The 20,553-nt window shown below is 43.8% G+C and overlaps 1 protein-coding gene across 2 annotated transcripts; it reads left to right on the forward strand.

Moving 5' to 3' along the window:
• The first annotated feature begins 2,291 nt into the window (after positions 1 to 2,291).
• On the forward strand, positions 2,292 to 19,622 carry SERINC1 (serine incorporator 1). Of its 2 annotated transcripts, none has more exons than XM_086482426.1 (10): positions 2,292 to 2,385; positions 8,230 to 8,391; positions 9,699 to 9,892; positions 13,136 to 13,215; positions 13,404 to 13,541; positions 14,485 to 14,654; positions 14,777 to 14,867; positions 15,993 to 16,134; positions 16,244 to 16,477; positions 17,988 to 19,622. In XM_086482426.1, exons 1-10 carry the CDS (start codon positions 2,347 to 2,349, stop codon positions 18,124 to 18,126), a joined length of 1,389 nt encoding a protein of 462 aa, XP_086338552.1. In that variant the 5' UTR covers positions 2,292 to 2,346; the 3' UTR covers positions 18,127 to 19,622. The 2 variants fall into 2 exon arrangements, with proteins under 2 accessions (XP_086338552.1, XP_086338551.1); XM_086482425.1 differs by having other exon boundaries at positions 16,244 to 16,474.
• Positions 19,623 to 20,553: the final 931 nt, after the last annotated feature.

Raw genomic sequence — 20,553 nt, forward strand, 5'->3', positions numbered from 1 at the left:
TGTGTGATGAAGGAGGAGAAGGGCTTGGTTCAGTAAAGTGTGCGTAATGCTTCAGTACCTTTCCACAGTAGGTGCTCCAAATAAGAGAGCAGGGAGAATGAAAGAATCAGAGAACAAGGATGCGATTTAATATTTTGGAAGAAAAGAGATCAGGCTGGTCTGGACAGAAATAGTCTGCCTTGGCTATCAGAGGCTTTTGCAAGGAAAAAAAGAGCTCACTGTGAAGATCACAGGAATACTGAAGCAGAAAAAATCAGTAACTGATGAAAACTTGTCTTTGGAAAAGATGAAGGGCTTCATAAAGGAGAGGGAATGGACTCCTGGTTTAAGAGATTATGAATTCTCACACAAAGCAAGCCATGGTGTTAGCCGTGAGCTGATGTTGAGCCTGCAGGACCTATCATGGTGATGCTACGTAGAAGATGAACACAACACACCTTGCTGGCTCAAATTAGTGCACAAACAAAAGTGATCGTTACTGTTGTGGATCTACCGGCTGAAATTTCCCCAATCCCTGCCCTCCCGTTGCCCTTCTGAGGAGATGCGGGACAGGTACCAAATCCTCATTCACTGCCAGCCCCAGCCTTGTGCCCCAGGGATAGGGAGCGGGAGAGAGGAGCACTCCCCACCTTCCTCTCTCCGTGTCTTTTCTCCTCCTTGCTGCAGCGGCAAATCCACCTCCATGACCCTGCTAAGACGGGTGGGACACACATCCCACATCCCGTTACACTACAGCGAGTCTTGTGGGGGAAGGTGGCTCAGGGTCAGGCCCAACCCTCAGCTCAGAGCTCATCCACACCTCGGCTGCTGTCTCAGAGCAGGACTAAGAGGTGCTTACCAGCACCAGACCACGGAGAGCCTGGTGGCCCCGGGGGAGCAGGCTGCACCCTCACTAACTGTTGCTCTCATCTCCCACTCCCACATACTTCCACTTTAGCAACATTTTTACTTTATTTATAGAGACTTTCCAAAGCTTTTTTAACCTTTTGGTAAGGACAGGTGTGCTGCATTTTATTTCTGTTCCATGTCCACTAATTCTGTGTACGTACCTTTCAAACTAATACCTATAACCATTTTGTTAATTATTGCCATTCCCTCTTTTATCACTGGGCAACAATCGCAGCCTTAAACCTCCAGCCGGTAAAGGTTCCTTCTTAGCTTTTTCAAGTTTGATTTTGGAAACAGATTGACTTTAAACTAAATTATAAATTATAGATCTAGAAGCACTTGTACACAAGTCCAATCTGAGCACTAGCTCAGTATGTAGTACCATAATCACTGTGTATGTTGGTAAAAAGATAAACTTGTGAGAGTCAAAATGTTTCTTAATTTCTAAAATTATATAGAACTCTGTATGAAATGTTTTGCCTCATGCTGCTATTTTACTTAAAAATTCAATTTAATTATCCTTCTTAAGTGCCTACTTTTGTCTATTAAAACACATTTGGCAAATTAAATAGCTGTATTTTTCAGCTGTGACAGTATCCTCGGTATTATTATGCTTATATTATTAAAATGTATTTTCTGTTCCTTGATTGTCCAATTATTTTATATAGATTTTTGAGGAATACTTTTTCTTTTTGGACTATTTTGTGTTTTGGACTATGCTCATCTTCTACATAGCACAACCTCAACAGCCAGAAGGTCCCGCAGGCTCAACACTCTCATTAGTACTTGTAAGAAATGTGTTCCCTAATGTGATTTGGTGAAAATTTTATATGGTTTTATACGGTTTTTATGGGATGAAGCCTACCCCTTAGTATTGCTCAGGTAAGGGAGACTACAGCCACCCAGCTCCAACCCGCTGGCAAATTTCGGGAGGTGTTGGGAAGCAGCACAGCGAGCACCGGCAGCCGCTGCGGGGAGGCCGGCCTGCGGCTCCGGGCGACATCTTCCCCGCTCCCCGGCTTAGGTACGCCTCGGGAGGGAACGAAGAACCACAGGCCAGCCCTTAACCGCCCTGCAGCCTTTCAGCACACCGGGGGAGCTGGCCAAGGCGCGGTGGCAGCCACGCCAGGGCGGCCGCTCTTCCCGGGGCAGCCGCCGCTCGCAGCGCTACGCGGGGGCAGCCAGGCCGCTCCGGGCCGACCAGGCCCTTCCTCAGTCACAGCCTCAGGGACGACGAGCCCGGGCCCGCACTAGCGGGGCGCTGGGAGCCCACACCCCGCAGAGCCGCCACCGACCCCCCCCAGCCGCACGCATCCATCCCTCCGGAAGTGACGCTACCTCTGCCGTCACAGAGGCCGGAAGCGCTGGTGGGAGCAGTAAACAAGCCAGTCGGGAGCCCGCGGTCGCCCCGCGTCCATCTTTGAGGCGCCGGAGCCCGAGCCGGAGCTGCCGCGCACCATGGGCGGCGTCCTGGGCCTCTGCTCCATGGCGAGCTGGGTAAGAGAAGGGGGGCGGGAGGCGCGGTGGGTCCCTGCCCCTCCTTGTCCCTCGCAGGCCCGGAGCCGGAGGCCCGTGCCTCTACACCCACCCCCACCCGGGCCTCGCCGGGCGACTCCCCGGGCCTTTGTCTCCTAGGGTCGAGGGCGTCTGTGGCGCTGCCTTCCCGCCTCCTCAAGCGCAGGGAGGCGGCGGCGGGCCCCCTCCCCGCTCCCACCCGAGCTTCCTCCGCCCCGAGCGGCCGCGGCTCCGCGGCAGGGCTTTCTCCCCGGCAGGCTGGAGGAGGCGGGCCCTGGGGCGCACCCCCGCGGCCGTCCCCCCGCTCGGGCTTCTCCGGGGATCCGCAGGGATCCGGCGCTGGGGAGCTTCGTACTTACAGGCCGGCCTGTCGCGCTGCTGGTCGCTGCTTCATCGGTGTTACTGTGTGGGAGGTGTTGCTGTGTCCTCTGAAATTCCCCCTCCCCAAATCTGTAAAGGAGTCGAAATCTAGTTAAATGCTCTGAAGTTAGGCATTTCTTTCGGAAAAAGTGAAACTCGCCTGTTTCCCTGGTCATAATGATTGTGTTTAGTTTCTCTTTCTTACGGCTTTGTCTTGAGCAGCTCCACCCTCTGTAGCATCTTTGTCTTATCGAGCCATCGTTTTCTCACTGCACAGCGGTTTGTGGTGAAGTGTCACCACCATGCTGAGCGTCGTCAAGAGATTTTTCTTAATGGGAAACAGTAGTTTGCGATGGCTTTAAAACTATTGGCACTGTGCAGAAAAACAGAGAAGTTGGTAGAGGTCCTGCATGGCAGCCCTCTTCTCGGTTGAGGGGTTGCTGTCTTACCTGTAAGTGATGATAGATCTTTCTAAGTCTAGTCCCTATCAAATAGAGACAATCAGGTGAATTGTGAATCTTCAGATATTTGGGTTAAAAATGTCAGTGGGATTGTGAAAACCTGAACTCTCCATATGAAAAATACTGTACCATGCTGGCATTAAATGGAATTATGTGTATTTGAACAGTTCATACACACAACTTAGTGGTCTAACAAAACCTCATATTGATTCAAGCTCCTGGTTTTTGTGCTGTCAAAATACATGGACTTTGGTTCCCCTAGTACATAGGGATACTTCATTAGAGAGATGATACTTAACTCCTTAGTCTCCTGTACAAATTGTATGAAACGATCCTAGAATTGGTAAATTTTTATGAGCTAAGTTTCCAGGCTGATAGGCATGTAAATACACAACTAGAACACTGATAATAGTCTGTTGACAGACTGCTGTTAGTGTTCATTTTGATTTAATTAACAGTTTAAAAACTACTTAATGGATTAGCCGTTTAGGCTTTAATTAGTAGCTGAATATAGTTAATGTTGATATTTTAAAATATTGTCAAATACTAAGTGACTGTATAACTATGGGTTTTAATTCAAATACTTAGTATATACTGCATTTTCAAGTGCATAAACAGCCTTTCTGATAACTAGCTGGTGTTTGTAGCACATGAAGAATCCCTGCATACTTGGTCTTGGTTTCGAGTGTTTTTTTCTGTATAGAGAAATTCAGCTAATGTTCTTTTCGATAAAATTATTTATAAAATTATTTATATGAGCATGTAATCTTGATTAAGACAGATTTACTGTGGGTAACTAGCCCCATCCCTTCCTTTAAAGCCCCCGAACAAATCAGGGGGTTTTGGTGGGGTTTGTGTGGTTTTGGTTTTTTTTTTCCATCGTGTCCCGTCCCGTCCCCCCCGCCTTGTTGGCTTTAAAGTGTTCATTTTCTTTCCCTATTAAAGCCACAGCTAATCAGCCCTTACAGCCTATACGATAGTTTTCAGGAGAAATCTGTCTGTGCTGGTATCTAAGAATATGTCAGTATAAACACCGTTTGTGGCTCTGAAAGAGAAACAAACTGTGAGGGTGAGGTAGCAGATGTGCTAGTGCAGACCGTGCCGCCGCCGGGAAAACTGCTTCTCTTTCATTTGGGAAGGTGGTGCTGCCGGCGTTGCTTCAGCTGAGTAGCTTCTCTGCAAGGCCGCGTGTTGCACCGTGCAGAGCGGCTCTGCGTAACTGACCTCGGCGTCTGGCCTCACACTTCCATTTCTTTTGGAATTTCTGTGTGGTGTTACTGCTGGTTGTAGCTCTGCCCTACTGTGCGCTGATCAGGCAGCGTTTCAGTTTAGCGTTTTTTAAGAGCAAAGGTGAGCCTGTCAGAGATGGGGGGTGGGATGGGGGGAAGGCCGTAAGAGCATAGTCTTCTCACCGAAAGTCTTCTGATCCTGACGACCTAGATTGGTCAGGCAGTGCTGTTCTCGCTCAGCTGGGTCTTGCCTCTATTGCAGTGTTCTCTGAAATAGCTCAGCTGCTGTTTTGCTCACTTTAATGCTCTCTACCAAGGCAAAGATCTTGATTGAATCGGTTCCTTTAAGCGTATGAGTAGGGATGATGTAGCTAAAACCTGACTAGGCCCAGTGGGGGCCTTAGTGTTTTTGTGAATACTTACTTCAGTATATAATAATTTAGTCATTACCCTAAGAAGAAGATTACGTTTGACATTAAAAACTTGTTCTGTGTGCACCAGGGGCAGTGATGCTTGACTTTCAGTGGTTTTGTGGGGGTTTCTGTCTCTTTTTCTCTCCTGCAATATTCATCTTGTTACATATTCCTCCTTCAATTTCCACCGCCCTGGAGAATGAAGTGGCTGGTTTAGCAGGCATGAATTAACTTGTCTGCCCAGCTGGCTGCTCCCAGAATAGGTGTGTGGGTCATCTTTTCTTGTTTTGCCTCGGTGACCACCACTGAGCTGCTTGTTTTTCTCAAACGCGCAGGGATGCGAGTTGGTTGGTAGATCCAAAAGTTACTGGATGGCAATAGGTTTGTGCAGTTGTGACTTGGTGACTGTTGTCCAAGCTTCCTTAAGGAAGCGAGTTCAAAACTAATTGCAGAGTAACTCTTTGCATCTCTGACTAAGCTGGGCTTCACCTGGGGAGTTAATATTAAGCTTTGATCTGTGTAGTACTGTCGTTCTGTTTGTACCATAGTATTTTGTAGGAGGCGTGCTCTGAATTTAGGAAGAAAGTGGCACAAACTGTGCTTGTCTCCTCTGCTGATAAACCCAATTCCATGGGCCAAATGTTCTTTGCTCTGTTCTTTTTGAAGTTTGTTACTTGTTAGGAGTGGTTTTGCCAGTAGTACCATAATATTTTGTTGGAGTGGTATAGATCTTATTCTGTCTTGCTAAAAGAAAGAGGGACTTGGACTGTGATTCCTTGTAGAAGTGGATAACTTGTATAAATAGTGTCAGTTATCAGTAGGTCTGTTGTTCACATCATGTGCGTGATCACAGCTTGTCGGGGCAAAATGTTTTAAAAGCTGGTGTTGGAGCTCAGCCACTGAAAGGAGGAATATTGCCTGGTCTGAGGCACATTGTTTCCCAGTGAGGGGAAGAGTCATCTTTATTTCCGCTACTGCAAGCCTCCCATGTCTCTAGAAACATGCATTCCTCTCTGTTCCCCTTGATTCACTCAGGAGGAAGTTGCTTGAATTACTTAGCTATTTAACAAGCAATTTAACACTGGGATTCTCCAGAGAAGTGACTTTTATGCCAGGCAGTCCTTGCACCAATGTTTCTGCAGCTGATGAGCCTACACTTATACGCTACTCTGCTAAATTCAACCTTTTGTTCAACAGTGTCTTTAAAAATGTTAATGTAGTCTGAATTAGTTGAAGAAACCAATTTTTTGAACAGAGAATAGAAGTATTCTTCACTAGAAAGGTTATTAGTGTATGTGGGGGAAATAGTGTAATCCTGATGCATCCTAGCCAATATTTGCTGTATGTTTCCTGCTTGCTAAGTGTAGATGCCCCTAATGCAGTGGCTTGCAGTCATAGAACAGCCTCGAAGGATCGTCTGGTCCAACTTTTTGTCAGAAAGGGAGCCTAGATGAGACAATCCAGCACCCTGTCCTGTCGCATCTTGAAAACCTCTGCTGATGGGGACTCTACCGTGTCCTTGGGGAGGTTGTTGCAGTGACTTAGTTGTTCTCACTGTAAAAAAAAATCTTTCTTATATCAAGGTGAAACCTCTTCTGGAAGCAACACCTTCATACTCTTTGTGCTATAATGATACTGAGTGGAGGAGGAAGTAAAAAAGGGCAGTGTAATTCCTTTCGCATACAGAAATAGTTAGAATGAGGATCTACCTAGTTTCACTTTTTTAGCGAGACAAATTTAATAGTGAAGTTTGCTGATTTAAAAATGATTCTGTAGCATAGTGGAGTGAAAATTCTTGGCTCCTCCGTCCTCAGAAAGGAACACAAGTACAAAAGGAATACAAGGAAATTATTTAAAAGATCAAGTTTGTGGGTTGGGTGTGTGGGTCTGGTTCAGCGTGTAAGAACAGGCAATCTGAGCCTTTTCCCAAAGGCTCCTCAGGAGGCTGCTGAGAGTGTTGTGGCAGTCTGTCCGCTCTTCCCTGCGAGCCCTGGAGCCTTCCTGGTGGCAGCAGACTGCTGGCATTTTTGTTTGTCACATGACTAAACTTTTAAGAACTCTGACACGTGCCAGTCATACTGGATGATTGACATGCACCGGTCATGTGGCTGTGTAACTAGTCATGTTCTTGTGCGACTGACTGGGTGTCTTTGATGCCGTGGTTAACACCTGTGGCTTTTTGGCGGAGGTGTCCCTGCCTGTGTGCTGGGGGAGAAGCTGGGTTTTACCGCCCTTCAGCGTCTCTGCCAGAGGCTGCATGGTCTGTTGTAGTAGCTCAGGCAGGGCAGCGCTCCCGTGGTAACTTTACCTTACCTGAAAAATGCCCTAGCTCCAAAACTCAGCGGTTCACTGCTCACGGGGATTTCCCGTGTCTTCTAGGCAAAATAATGTATTTATAAATTTAAAAACCAAAAAAAGAGAAAGCCCAAAAAATTTTGATTGTGCCTTTCTTCTTTTGGCTTATATTTACTTGTGGAACTTTGCCCTTCTTTTGCTTCCTGAATTGTCACTCAGCAAGTGCAAGAAAATGGCAAGGGATGAAGTACGTTTCCTGCTCGCCCCAAGTGAAATAGCACTATCTGCTCCCTTTCCTTCTTCCCACAATTTTCTGTTTAAGAATTAAGTACAGGTAAATTTTGTCCTTTTTTTTTTTTTTTTTTTTTTTTTCCCTTGTAGTATTACAACTGTAGGGCATTCCTGTCCACTTCTGATGTTGATGTTTGGTAGCGATGATAATATGTCTGCTGCGTGTTTGCTTTGTGCTTGGGGTTTGTAACTTTTACCCTGCATAGGTTAGTTCTGCCACCTGACAGAGTTATGTGATGCGTGAGTAGCTGCGAAGCACGCAGTGTTTTGCAGCCTAGGCTTTAGGCTAGTTTACCTGTTTGTTGTGCTCCAGTAATGTTTGTGGCCCCTGTGAGGATTGTGGCGCAACTCTGCCAGGCGCTGAAAGCCTACCTAGATGGCAGTTGTGCTGCAGGGTTTTTTTTTCTGTGGTGTATTTGTTTAATCTCTGCAGCTGTGAAAGGGAGGATGTAGTTGTTAACTAAAAGCAGTCCTTGCATCTCATTTAGCTGAAATGAAATAAAATTCAAGAGAACAAATGAGCCTGAACCCAGTCTTTATTTCCTCTGAACGAATAAATGGTTACTTTTGACGTAGCACCACTTTCACTGTACAGTGGTGCATTAGGAAGCGCTGCTGAGATTGTGAGGGGGCTCTATAAGCCACTGGGGCTACACTAGTGATGAGATGCGTCACATGAGTCATTTTCCCATCCTAACTTCTGGTGATCTCTACAGCCTGATGAAATATTGAAATCTAGCAATGCAAAACACTTTATGTTCTGTCTCTCTCTCTCAGATACCATGCTTATGTGGAAGTGCCCCGTGCCTGCTCTGCCGATGCTGCCCCAGCGGAAACAACTCCACCATAACTCGGCTGATTTATGCTTTCTTTTTGCTTCTTGGTGTGAGCGTTGCCTGTGTGATGTTAATACCAGGCATGGAAGAGCAGCTGAAGAAGGTTGGGTTACTGCTTTGCTGACACACTTGATAGAACAAATGTCACAGATAATTGTAAACAATGTCTTGAATGCAGGGGTTTCATTTGGAAATATGTAAGTGTGCTGCCACCTGTGCTTCACAGTCACCATTGATTTGACTGCAGATCAAATAAAGGAAGAACTTGTGGGACAGTCACTGCATAGATGAAAAGCACTATTTAGAAATAAAGTTGCACCTCTTCTTTAATAGCTCAGCATAAAAAATAAAATCTTCTGTCAAACAAGAAAATGTAATTTATGTATATGGAGTTTTCTGTATTACTGAGATGTTTATATTTGTGGCACTTGATTGATTTTGATTTAAAAGAAATCTGAGATGTCTTCTAGTTTGTGCTGTACTAGTTAAAATTACCTTTTAAAGTCTGCAAATGCATAACATTTTTCGCTAATGATAGTAGCATAGTTTTCGCTAAGGAAATTAGGAAGTGGTTATAGAATTTTACAGTTTATTAGTAATAGAAATAGTGCATGTAAAATTACAGAATGATAATTTGATTTATGGGAGAGCTTATATGTTCACTGAACTTGAATTGTGTGTGCTTTGGTTCTGTTAGTCTTCCTTTTGCTGTCTGTAATTTTTCTCTAGCAGGTAGTAACTTCTGTTAGGCATGCCTTTATTTTCTTCCCCCCAGATGACTGATCTGTAAATGTTTATTTGTGTGATGTAGTAACCACATTAGAGCTACAGTGAGAGGCACGTTAGTCACCTAGCAAAGACAATTGCAGCCTTCTGGGGTATGATTTGGCTTCAAAAAGATGTTGCTCATGTCCTGGTAGTGGCTGGAAAGGATATTCTCAGCTGTTTCATATGGAAGTTACAGATTCTTCTAATTGATAGTGATGTTACTTTTTTGGGGGAGGCTGTTTCTGTTTTAAAGAGATGTAACCAGGCTGCCTGCTCCTGCCTGTGTCATGAACCTGGTAGTAACTGTTAAGTCAAATCCCAGATCTTTTATTTACCTTCCGATTCAGATCAACAAGTGAAAACTGCATTTCTTTGGGAAGTTCTGAAACTGCTAATAACAAAAAAAATCCCACTGTTAATATTTATTTTTTGTTTTGTTTAGAATTTGCCTGTGCAGGATTTTTTTCCTTGAACGTGTTTAATATTCTGGTTGGACTCTAACTAGTAGTACAGCCCTCCAGTATCATATTTTCTAGCAGTGTTAATAGTTGCAGAATGAACGGTATATTAATAAATTGCTAATAGATATTTACTTACAGGATGTCTTTTACACATCACTGAAGTATCTTGTGTTTATCACAGATTCCTGGCTTTTGTGATGGAGGGATGGGAACAACTATTCCTGGTGTGCGTGGCCACGTGAATTGCGATGTACTAGTTGGTTACAAAGCCGTGTACCGTGTGTGCTTTGGTATGGCCATGTTCTTCCTTCTCTTCTCCTTACTGATGATCAAAGTGAAGAGCAGCAACGACCCAAGAGCAGCAGTGCACAATGGGTAAGAGACAGAAGTGAGAACTGAGATGAGCAGTGCGTGCGTACGGGGTACAGCTGCTGTGAAAATGAAGCCTGTGGCTGAGCGTGCTGGTCAACTCTGCTGTTCCACAAACAAAGAATTTCATAGTAGCTTGAGGAGTGTTGTTGCAGTAGAGGGCATTCAGAGTTATTAGAGTTCTTAGACATGGCAGGTTTGTTTTTGTAAGAGGAAATGATACACGTGGCTGTCGCTTCTGAGCGCCTGAACTATGACAATGGATAATCTATCCAGAAGTTGCCCGAGATCAGATTCTGCTTTTGTCCAAAGATGGCAGAATTCAGAGATGAGTAACGGTACTGAGTTTCATTCCACTGAGATTTTTTTCAAAAAATAAAAAGGTTAAAAATCCTCATCAGTCATCTAGGAATTACGTTTCTCTGAACTTTGATGTTTGTAAGGGCTTGCTCTTTTTCTGAACAGTTTTATTTTAAAGATTGTAACAGTTATGTATATGTCTCTGTAGATACGTTACATATCTGTTCTGCCTCTGCTATCTGTTCTTCAGTCTCCTCTCTGCGTAAAGAAGAGTGAATTACACATGTAGTTTCTGAGCTTCCCAGTAAATTTTTGTTTTGTACTTCATTATAGTTAGGGTTGTCAGATGGAAGATAATAGTGCAGTTTCAGCTTGCGGGGTTGACACAAGTGGTAGTTTTCATCCAGGATCAGCCTATGTGTAATGCAGCTTCTTGAACCAAGGAGATGTAAACATTTGTGATAGGGCTTGGTGCTAAAAAGCATAAAACCATTTATGGTGCCTGGTCTCTCTGGTCACAGTGATTGCTTAGACTACTGCTTTTTCAAGATGATTATTTTTAATGGAAGCTGTGAACAGCTAAGCCATAAAAATGAAGAAGTCATTTGCTTTTATATTCCGTATAATAAGGTTAAACGTTTCTAGCATAAACTGAGAAAAAACTTCAAATGATTTCTCTAGGGGAAAAGAAAATAATTAAGACTGAGCAGAATATTGCTTTGTTTACTTTTGTTTGTTTTGGTCTAAAGAAAAAGAGGCCGGGTACAGTATTGAGGTGCGTTAGCAGCAGTGACTCAGTTCAGCTTTTCCCTCCACCCTGCTTTGTTCAGGAGAGCATACTTGTTACAAGCAAGAAGAAAATGGGTCAGGTACATTCTCTATCGACACTTTGTGGGTTGGGGTTTTTTGTTTGTTTACAATAAAAGACACCTTTCACAAGATGTAGAATCTTTTCACCTAAAACCACTTCTGAAGTGTTGGGGATTCTCTTGACACCCGTATGTGCTCTCCAGTACAAGTTTTGCTACTATTTATGCAACCCGTAGCAGTTGACTCTTCTTAGCCAAGCTAGTGTCAGCGCTAGGATAAAAGGAAAAATGATACTCGTCAACTGTTAACTGGTAAAATATTTAATCATGTTACTTCCAACACTTCTGTAATAATGAGTTGCTTCAATAGTATGCAGTACAGGTAGCTTTATGAAAACGGTGGCTTTTGATTTTTTGAAACTATATGTATCTTCAGTAATATTTTGCAGTGTAATCTTTCTGTCAGTGAGTTGAAATATTCAGAATATTAGGTTTTCCCATGTACGTGTCCTAATTTTCCCGTACTTGCATGCAAGTTAAGCCCAGTAGTGTGGTCCGGTGCCAATGGTTACCTTCTTTGCTTTTTAACAGCAGTCAGAATGGTTTCTTGCTTCAGGTTAATAATGATAACAAAAAAATCACTTAAAATATATTCACAGGATTGTTGCTGGCTTGCACAGAATGCATAGCAACTGTAGGTGTTATTTTAGATGAATATTGTTTTCGGCCATTGTAAACATTGTATGGGTAGAGTGTTAAGATCCCTTAAAAAAAGTCTTGAATTGGAGGTGAAATTTATACAAACTTGAACCTGTTCTTACTTCTATAATTGAGAATGACATTGATTTAAAAAAAAAAAAGAAATTCCACATGTATATTCAAAAACTAGTTTTAGTGGGGTGTGTACTACATCGTAAGTGTTTTAAGTTAATTCACCTCTCAAACTGGATTTAGTCCCTTCTCTGTATGCCAGTGAATTGGTCCATTTTTCCCATATTGTGCACTTCTTTCATCTCACACAGTTCCTCTCCACCCAACTGGAATTTATTCCTCTGGTCACTGTGACCTGATTGTAACAGCAAGAAGGAGAGATTAAACTTGTTCAAAGCATGGGAAAAAACAGGAGGGGATAGAAAGCTTGAAAACGGTGCAAGTGTTTGATGTCGCGGGAGTGTGGTGCGTGTCTTTGTGCTATGCTCAGTTTTGAAGTACCTGTAGATGGTACCGTGCCTGTGCTTGGAGCTGCCTGTCACTCTGATCAGAAAAACCAGTCTTCACCTTCTCACAGTTCTGTGGGAATAACTTTTTGATTTGAAGTTCCCTGTGCGGGGTATATTTGTATGCAGCCTGTGTTTGGAGTGAGTTTGGTGAGTCTTTGGTGGAAGATAATTCCTTGTCTGCTTTCTAGGAAACATCTGATCTGTTTTGCTTGTCCATGAGTGCATGTCTTTTACTGGGGGAAAAAACATTCTGATGCTACTGCACTGGAACAGGGACTTAGAAATTGACTGTATTCTTTCTGCGAAGGACGAATCCTTTCCTTTTGTTGTTGCGATAAATCCTCATCAGATCTAGGCCTAAAGAGTCTGAAGTCAGGTGGGAAGAATCCAGGCTTTTGTTCATCTCTCTCTCGTAGAAAATGAATGAAGGCTGGTAGGGAACTCCAGCATAGTGTTTTCTATCATTGTAGGCACCAAGCAGATCTCCTTTTTTGGTCTTGATATTAAAAACAGTAGGAATTTTTTTAACCCATTTTTCTGATATACAGGCAGCTCAGTAATTGTGCTGCTCTAGCTAAAAACATTCTTTAAAAAAAAAAAAAAAAGGCAAAAGCAATACCAGCTCACAATTATTTTCTACCCTGGCTTCATTTGTAATACCTGGGTGAGATCTCTCTGGGAAATGTGTCAAAACTGTGTGTCAGTCTAGCACAGTTTAAGCATAATTTACTGGAGAACAAAAGTCTTGGGCAGATAAAATAGATTTTTATCCTACTTCAAAAGAAGTGAGGTAAGAATGAGTGAATTAGAAAACAACTCTTAAGGATGTGCCCTTTGTGTACTTTCAAGGTTTTGTGAATTAGATCAGACTTCAGCAGTTGCCTGACTTTCTTTTTTATTGTTGTTCCCTCCACCTTTAGATTCTGGTTCTTTAAATTTGCAACAGCGCTTGCAATTAGCGTTGGAGCTTTCTTCATACCGGAGGGACCATTTACAACTGGTAAGGGAATATTGTCTTCCACTGTATCATGGTGCAGTCATAACTGGTTTTAAAACTGGGTGCATACTGATGTCTCATAGTTTTAATTGTGTCTGTGTGACTATAGCACTTTTCTGTGTTTAGGGACATTGAGACAGGGTGATAAATTATCTATGATTCTGACTGGTTTTGTTTTATTTCTCTTTTAGTGTGGTTTTATGTAGGTATGGCTGGAGCATTCTGCTTTATTCTTATTCAGTTGGTCTTGCTTATTGACTTCGCCCACTCCTGGAACGAATCTTGGGTTGAAAAAATGGAGGAAGGAAACTCAAGATGCTGGTATGCAGGTAAAGGACTGTACTACAGTTTTAAATTTCATTGTGTGTTGTGCTAAACAAGTTACTCACTGAGCAGTGCATTTTACCAGAGCGCAGAAGGGCTGCTTTGTGCGTAAGTATCCCTTTCTCAGATGGTGTGGTCGAGCTCCGCTGTCTTACTGTCTTTTCATGTCGGGTTAAATTAGGGTGGGGGCAGGGAGAGGGGCAGCGGCCTCTGAGTACTAAGATCTAATCCCTGGGATCAGGACAGCAGTTTATGGAGGCAGAGAAGTGGCAATTGTAGGTTTTGGGGGGTTTTTTGAGCCACAGGTTTTGTTACACCTTAGCACTGATTAAAAACGAACCAGCCTGTTAATGCTTCTTGTTGAGCATAAGCATATCAAATAATTGTGTTTTCTTCCTGTCATTCTTTGGAGGTATGTGCTGAGTGAAAGGCCAGGATAGTGAAGGAGAGTACAAGTCACCTCACTGGTTAAATGATATGTTAATTTTAATAAAGCGTTTCAGATGTGATAATTCAGGTGTTTCAAAAGACAGCACAGTCTGTCTTCGTGCAGTGGCTGCTTCACTCTTTACTGGTTTTAATCAGATGGAATCCGGAAATGTGATTTTGTTTTTCCATCTATTGGAGAAGTAGTTACTCAGTTTCTTTTTTAAGCTTTTAGTCAAAGTCCATATAGCCTAACTGCAGTCCTTCGTACTTGCTCTGCTTCATCAAGTGTGAATCAAGGTACGAGAATGGAGTATGGCTCCAGGCTTCTCATTTACTGTGTTCTTTCTGAGGCCTCCAAGTATTGAGAAGAACTTACTTCCTTTACGTTTCAGTGCCCAGACCTGCTCTCTGATTGTCATGGCGTACCGTATCCAAAACCTGATAGTCATGCAATATTGCTTCAATTTTAATACTCTCTGTTATTAACCAGTTTAACTCTGTTTTTGTCTCTCTTCACAGCTCTACTGTCGGCTACAGCTGTCAATTACCTGCTGTCCTTAGTAGCTATTGTCTTGTTTTATGTGTATTACACTCATCCAGAAGGTTGTTCTGAAAACAAGACATTCATCAGTGTTAATATGCTGCTCTGTATTGGTGCTTCTATAATGTCAATTCTGCCGAAGATTCAGGTATAGTTTTAATTGTTACCTTTTAGGGTTTCTTTGTGTTATCAGTCCCAGAAACCTATAATATAATTGTGCCCAAGAGTTTTAATTGCCTAACTTTGCTGTTTCATGACTGCTTTGTGTAGGAATCTCAGCCAAGATCTGGTTTGCTGCAGTCTTCTGTGATCACAATTTATACGATGTATTTGACTTGGTCAGCTATGACCAATGAACCAGGTAAGTGCAGTAGCTATTTGTGGCTTTTTGGGTAACAAGCTCAGCAGAATATTGTATCTTCACCTTTTTGCAAGGCAATATTTGAATGGGCTACTATTGTGCATGCAAGGTAGAGGCAGGGCTCGTTAGTGTTCTCTCCCCCCACCCCAACTTTCTGTAATAATACCAAAGAAATAGTTCTTCTAAAGGTGACGTGTTTTTCACTTCCTCTTAAGTTTATCATACGGGAGAATTTCTGCCTGTTATTGGCAGGGTTGCAGTATCCTAAAGCCTAGGTTTTGCAGATTACCACAGCTCTTCCAAGGCGTCTGGAAGGTTCATCTCCCTACCAGGCTTCAAATTTCTTACCTGGTGACCGAGATGCTACGGATGATATTTTTCTGAACTGACAGTTAAAAAAAATGTATTAAGAAATGTTGGCAGTGTTTCTTGTGTCTGAAAACAGGTGAGCATCTCTTAAATAAATAGATAAACAGAGAAATCCTGGTGATTAAACTAAACTGCCAAATACTGATTTTGATGTTTTTAATTGGGTGTCTGGCCCCTTTATCTTCATTATGGACAGTCTGTTGTGCTTCTGTGTAACAGCCTGCATGTGAGTCATCTCTTAATTCCTGCAGTAATTATGGGGGAATAAGGTTGTCTGCCACTTTCAGCTCTTTCATCTGTGTTACCTGTGGATGCTGGGGGTTGGGGAACTGTTGATAATATGAAACTGACTTTGTAGCATCCTTTTCCCACTGTGAGGTGACTCGGGTACCCCATCTATAGAATACGTGTTTGTCAAACTTGTTTTCTAGTGATAGAATTTCTAAAGTGTAATATGCAGAGCATTACTATTTTGTGGTGTCTAATTATATGAGATGGAACAGTAAAGCAGTTGATGCATATCTTACATAAGTTTAAAATCCTTTTATCTGCTCAAAGAGACAGGTTTTTATGCCACATGCTGTCATTTGCCTGCTTTAGAGAGACTCAAAAGGCTAAAATTAGATTCAAGGCTTTTTTACTTCAAGACTGTCACAGTCACAAAGTTCCTTTCTATTACTGTGCATTCGGTGTGGAAATGTACTATTAAATACTTGTTCTTGTTTTTTGTAAGTTCTAATGTAATTTTCCCCACAGATAGGCGCTGTAACCCAAGTTTGCTGAGCATCATTGGTTACAACAGCACCACCATTCCAACCCAAGGTCAGGTAGTTCAGTGGTGGGATGCGCAAGGAATTGTTGGACTGGTTTTGTTTTTGCTGTGTGTTCTCTACTCAAGGTAAGCTTCCTTTCAAAAATTTCCTGTTCGCTCACGTTACTTCTCATCGTCAGGTACTAAACTGTATTTCTTTGGGGAACTGTGCTGTGTCCTTTCCTGTCAAATACAGCATCCGAACGTCCAACAACAGCCAAGTGAACAAGCTGATGCTGACCAGCGATGAATCGACACTGATAGAGGATGGAATGCCCAGGAGTGACGGCTCCCTCGATGATGGAGACGATGTTCACCGAGCCATCGATAACGAGAGGGATGGGGTTACTTACAGTTACTCCTTCTTTCATTTCATGCTTTTCCTGGCATCGCTGTATATCATGATGACGCTTACCAACTGGTACAGGTAGTTACATTCGATAATATGTTGTGCTAATATTGAGCGTACACGGTGCCATCCTTTGCTGGACAAGGAGGCAGAAGTTGGGTTCTGTGAGGAGCGTAGGTGTTGAACGGGGCTTCTCAGGGGAGGTGTACTGTTTGGTCCATATGAAATGAGACGTATGTGAAAATTGGAGTAGCCAAGCCTTGTTCACAAGTGCCTTCTGTGTTTTCTAGGATGACTGTCAACGATTCACTGGACTGCTGAAATAGGTCCTGCTGAACGGGATAGTCAAATTCTGTAACAACTAAAAATAAATGAACACCAGGCCCATTATCTGGTACAGAGAGCTGGAAAAAGGAGAGCTAGGACATGTGATATCAGCAGGTCAAGGGAGAGGTGATCCTTCCCATCTGCTCGGCACTGGTGACACCACACACCTCCCCCAGTATGAGAGACGCAGACATACTGGATCAAGTCCAGCAAAGGGCCACAAAAATGGTGAAGGGACTGGAGTTATATAAGGAGAGGCTGAGCGAGCTGTGACTGGTCAGCCTAGGGAAGGGAAGGCTCAGGGGGATCTTACCAATGTGTATAAATACCTGAAGGGAGGGTGCAGAGAAGATGGAACCAGGGTCTTTTCAGTGGTGCCCAGTGACAGGACCAGAGGCAGTGGGCAAACACTGGAACAGGAGGTTCCCTCTGAACATCAGGAAACCTTTCCCTTTGTAAGGGTGACTAAGCTCTGGCACAGGTTGCCCAGGGAGGCTGTAGAGTCTCCGTCCTTGGAGATGCTTAAAAGCCATCTGGGCGTAGCTCTGGTTACCTGGGTCTGGGTGTCCCTGCTGGAGCAGGGGGGTTGGACCAGATGACCTTAGAGGTCCCTTCCAACCTCAGCTGTTCTGTGACGGGGTCTGGTAGAAGGCAATTAGGTTATCTGCTCCCTGAAAAACCCCTCAGAATAAAGTAGTCATCCTCTGTGTGAATTGTTACTGTGTTAACAGCTTGAGCAGATGTTCTTCAGAATTTAAAAATACAAATTATGGTCTCTAATAATTTATTGAAGGAAAATTTGTATCAGAATAGCAACATCAGAAAGATGTTTCCTTCAAAAGTAATTCTTAATAGGAGGCACTGCTTGGGTCAGTATGACATCAAGGTTATTAACTCTTCTAGGCGATGTCTTTTGCCAAAGTAAAATGCATTAATTGTATCTGTAAGTGCTATCCATTTCCTGCCTTTCCACAGATCTGCTTAGGGATTCCTCCTAAGTATTTCTGCTTCTTGACAGCTTCTCTTACAAAATATTTTTTGGGCTGCTGTTGCTTTCTGCCTACCTGTGACCGCACCTTACAGACGGTGTTCTGGTACGGGTTGGTGTGAACTGCCAGGATGAAGGGTAGAGACGTCCTTTGGGGTGTGGAGCTGGAGTGAAAATGATCTTCTGTGAAAACGGCATTGAAGGCTGGCGTGCTGCAGGAGTATGTCATGCTGAAACAAAAATTGCAAATTGCCTTTTTTTTTTCTTCTTTCACAGTCCGGATTCTTCTTACGAGACAATGACCAGCAAATGGCCGTCTGTCTGGGTGAAGATATCTTCCAGCTGGATTGGCATCGTGCTCTACGTGTGGACTCTGGTTGCTCCACTGGTTCTTACAAACCGTGACTTCGACTGAGCTGTGCTGCTCTCGAGGAAGGCTGTGCTGGCTTCACCGTGCCCTTGAAACACGCAGCGTTCCGGATAGCAGTGCAGTTGTAAATACGTGTGTGTGCGCGCGCGTGCACTATCCATGTAGTGAACACCCTGCTCTGTTCTGCATGATTACCTTGAATCATGTCTTTTGTCATTTCACTAAAGGACAACTTCTAGCTGAGCTCAGTGACAACTGCTATAATGGTGGTTTTCATAGGATTACTCCTAGACTGAGTGCTCCGGGAGCATTAGATGTAAGATCAGGACCTTTTGGAAGTAGGTTTTTTTGTTTCCCCTCAGTAGCATTAAATAGTTGTAGGGAAAAAAAGTGCAAGTGTTTTAATTAGGGTGACAAAACAGTGTTAGATCAGGCTTTGCAAGCAAAGGAGGGGCTGCCTTCGATGATCCCTGTTGCCTTGGTTCCAAAGTAAGTCTGGAGCAAGCATTGTTAGACTCAAAATCGTGCGTGTTGGTTTCCTGGACATCTTGCAGTGTTTTGGCACTAACAGCCCGACCTTTTCCTGCCCGGAGGGCAGCAGTACCTTTGGCGGAGGTGATAAATGGGGGAACTCACACCCGGAGCTGCAGAGGAGCTGCTGTCCTCCTCGGTGCTGCGGGGCCAGTGTCCCACTGCAGACAGCAGGACGGACACCCTGGGGAAAAACATCCTGGTATCAGATGCTCAGAAGCATGTTTTTAAGGCATCTGTTTACAATGTGCATCTATGTATTATTATGACTATTTTTTTAAAGTAGTTTCAGTGGGATAGCTGTGCTGTAATTTATGGTTTGTGTGCCACTTTCTTTCTTGGCTAAGCTACAATCGCAGTTTGCAAGGAGCCGAGCGGTGAGAACTGTGTAAGCCCTTTAGAGGAACTTTCTGAGTATGGTGGTTAACCAGAAGGGGAGGAAAAGGAGCACTGAAATGGCAGTAACTAAAGAGGCTTGCTTTAACCGAGGCTTCAATAAAGGTCTTTCTTAATATATTTGGGGCTCTAAATTTTGAAATCTTTTAATGTATTACGGATTTTGCTTGTCCGTTGCCAGAGATGGACTTGAGCCTAGAAAGTCTAGGCATGAGGTAAGACATTAACCTGTTCGATTAAAATACTGTTGTAGTTCCTGTGCAGTTAGGAAATCTTGAATGCTTTTGTGCTTGCTGCTTTGTAATTGAAGTCGGTAAGCTGCATTATTTATATCTGCTACTTGCTGCTGCTCGAGTCCAGAGCAGCCTGACGGGGCGTGACCCTGGAGCCGTCAGCAGACATCATGCTGATCTGTTACCACAGTGTTTATACTGGTACTTCCTGTTGCTAATTATTCTCTAAGCTTTTATTTTAACTCTGCACCTAAACAATGACACTTACTGCGGAAGTCTGACATGTCGGTCAAACTTGAGATGGCAATGGAAGGATGAGTAAAGGCTTGTAATAATTTGGAATGTTGTTACCTTATTAATAAATAAATAAATTTGGATGAAGATGTCCTGTGACTCTTGATGTCTCGTACTGCTGCCAGAGGCGGGTAGCGTGGGGCTTTCCTGCTGTTCCTGGGCTGCTCTGTGGCACTTGTTGGCTGAGAAGCACCAGCGGCCGGTGCCGCAGAGCACCCCTGCGAGGCAGGGGGTTCCTGGGTCGGGGGGGATCACGTGTGACCCCCTGCGCCAATTTTCCGACAGTTCTCTGTGCCCTTTGCACCCATCTCTGAAAACATGAACATGCTTCGCACTTGCACTCCTGCTTCGTCGACTGCTGGTGCTGTGTGCTGCTGCACCTGGCTCTGCTACGCGTGGGTGACACCTGAGCTGCGTTGTAATGCAGCAGTTCCCGAGTCCTGCGACAAGTAACCAGTCACCGAACAGACAGCTGTGTCTGGATTTGCTCCTTGTACCAGGGGCTAGAGCACTCCTTTAAAAAAAAAACAAACAGACAAACCAAGGAAATTTTGAACACAATGCCAGAGTTGTGGAAGGTTTTTCCTGTTGCATGTGCAAAGTTACTAAAATCCAGTTTTCTCCCTTCAGTGGAGCTTCTCAGAACTCCCTGGCTCCAGCTTTGAGGGCAGAGGGAAGAAAACTTCTGTTTGGTTGTGGTTCAACTGTTCATACTGAATCAGGAGGTCAGGGTGAGACGATGCAGGGAAGTGTCAACTGCCCTGTCACCTCATGTTGCAAAACCCCTCCGGCATTCACCTGTGCAACACCCCTACAGCAAGTTCACTGGAGTGGACACGGATGGTGTCAGTAAAAGCAACGATGGAAACATGTTTTGCATAGGGGTAGGGTGATGCCACGGGAGGGAAAGCTGTGGGGCTCTGCCACCACTTTCAGCAAGAAAACAGGAGAAAACAAGTCCTTTGTGTAATGCTAAAGGAAAACGCAGTTTGCTGCGTTAGCCGCTTGTTTTGGAGGC

This window comes from Leptosomus discolor, chromosome 2, assembly GCF_034619465.1.
Source record: "Leptosomus discolor isolate bLepDis1 chromosome 2, bLepDis1.hap2, whole genome shotgun sequence".
In the NCBI taxonomy this organism is placed as follows: domain Eukaryota; kingdom Metazoa; phylum Chordata; class Aves; order Leptosomiformes; family Leptosomidae; genus Leptosomus; species Leptosomus discolor.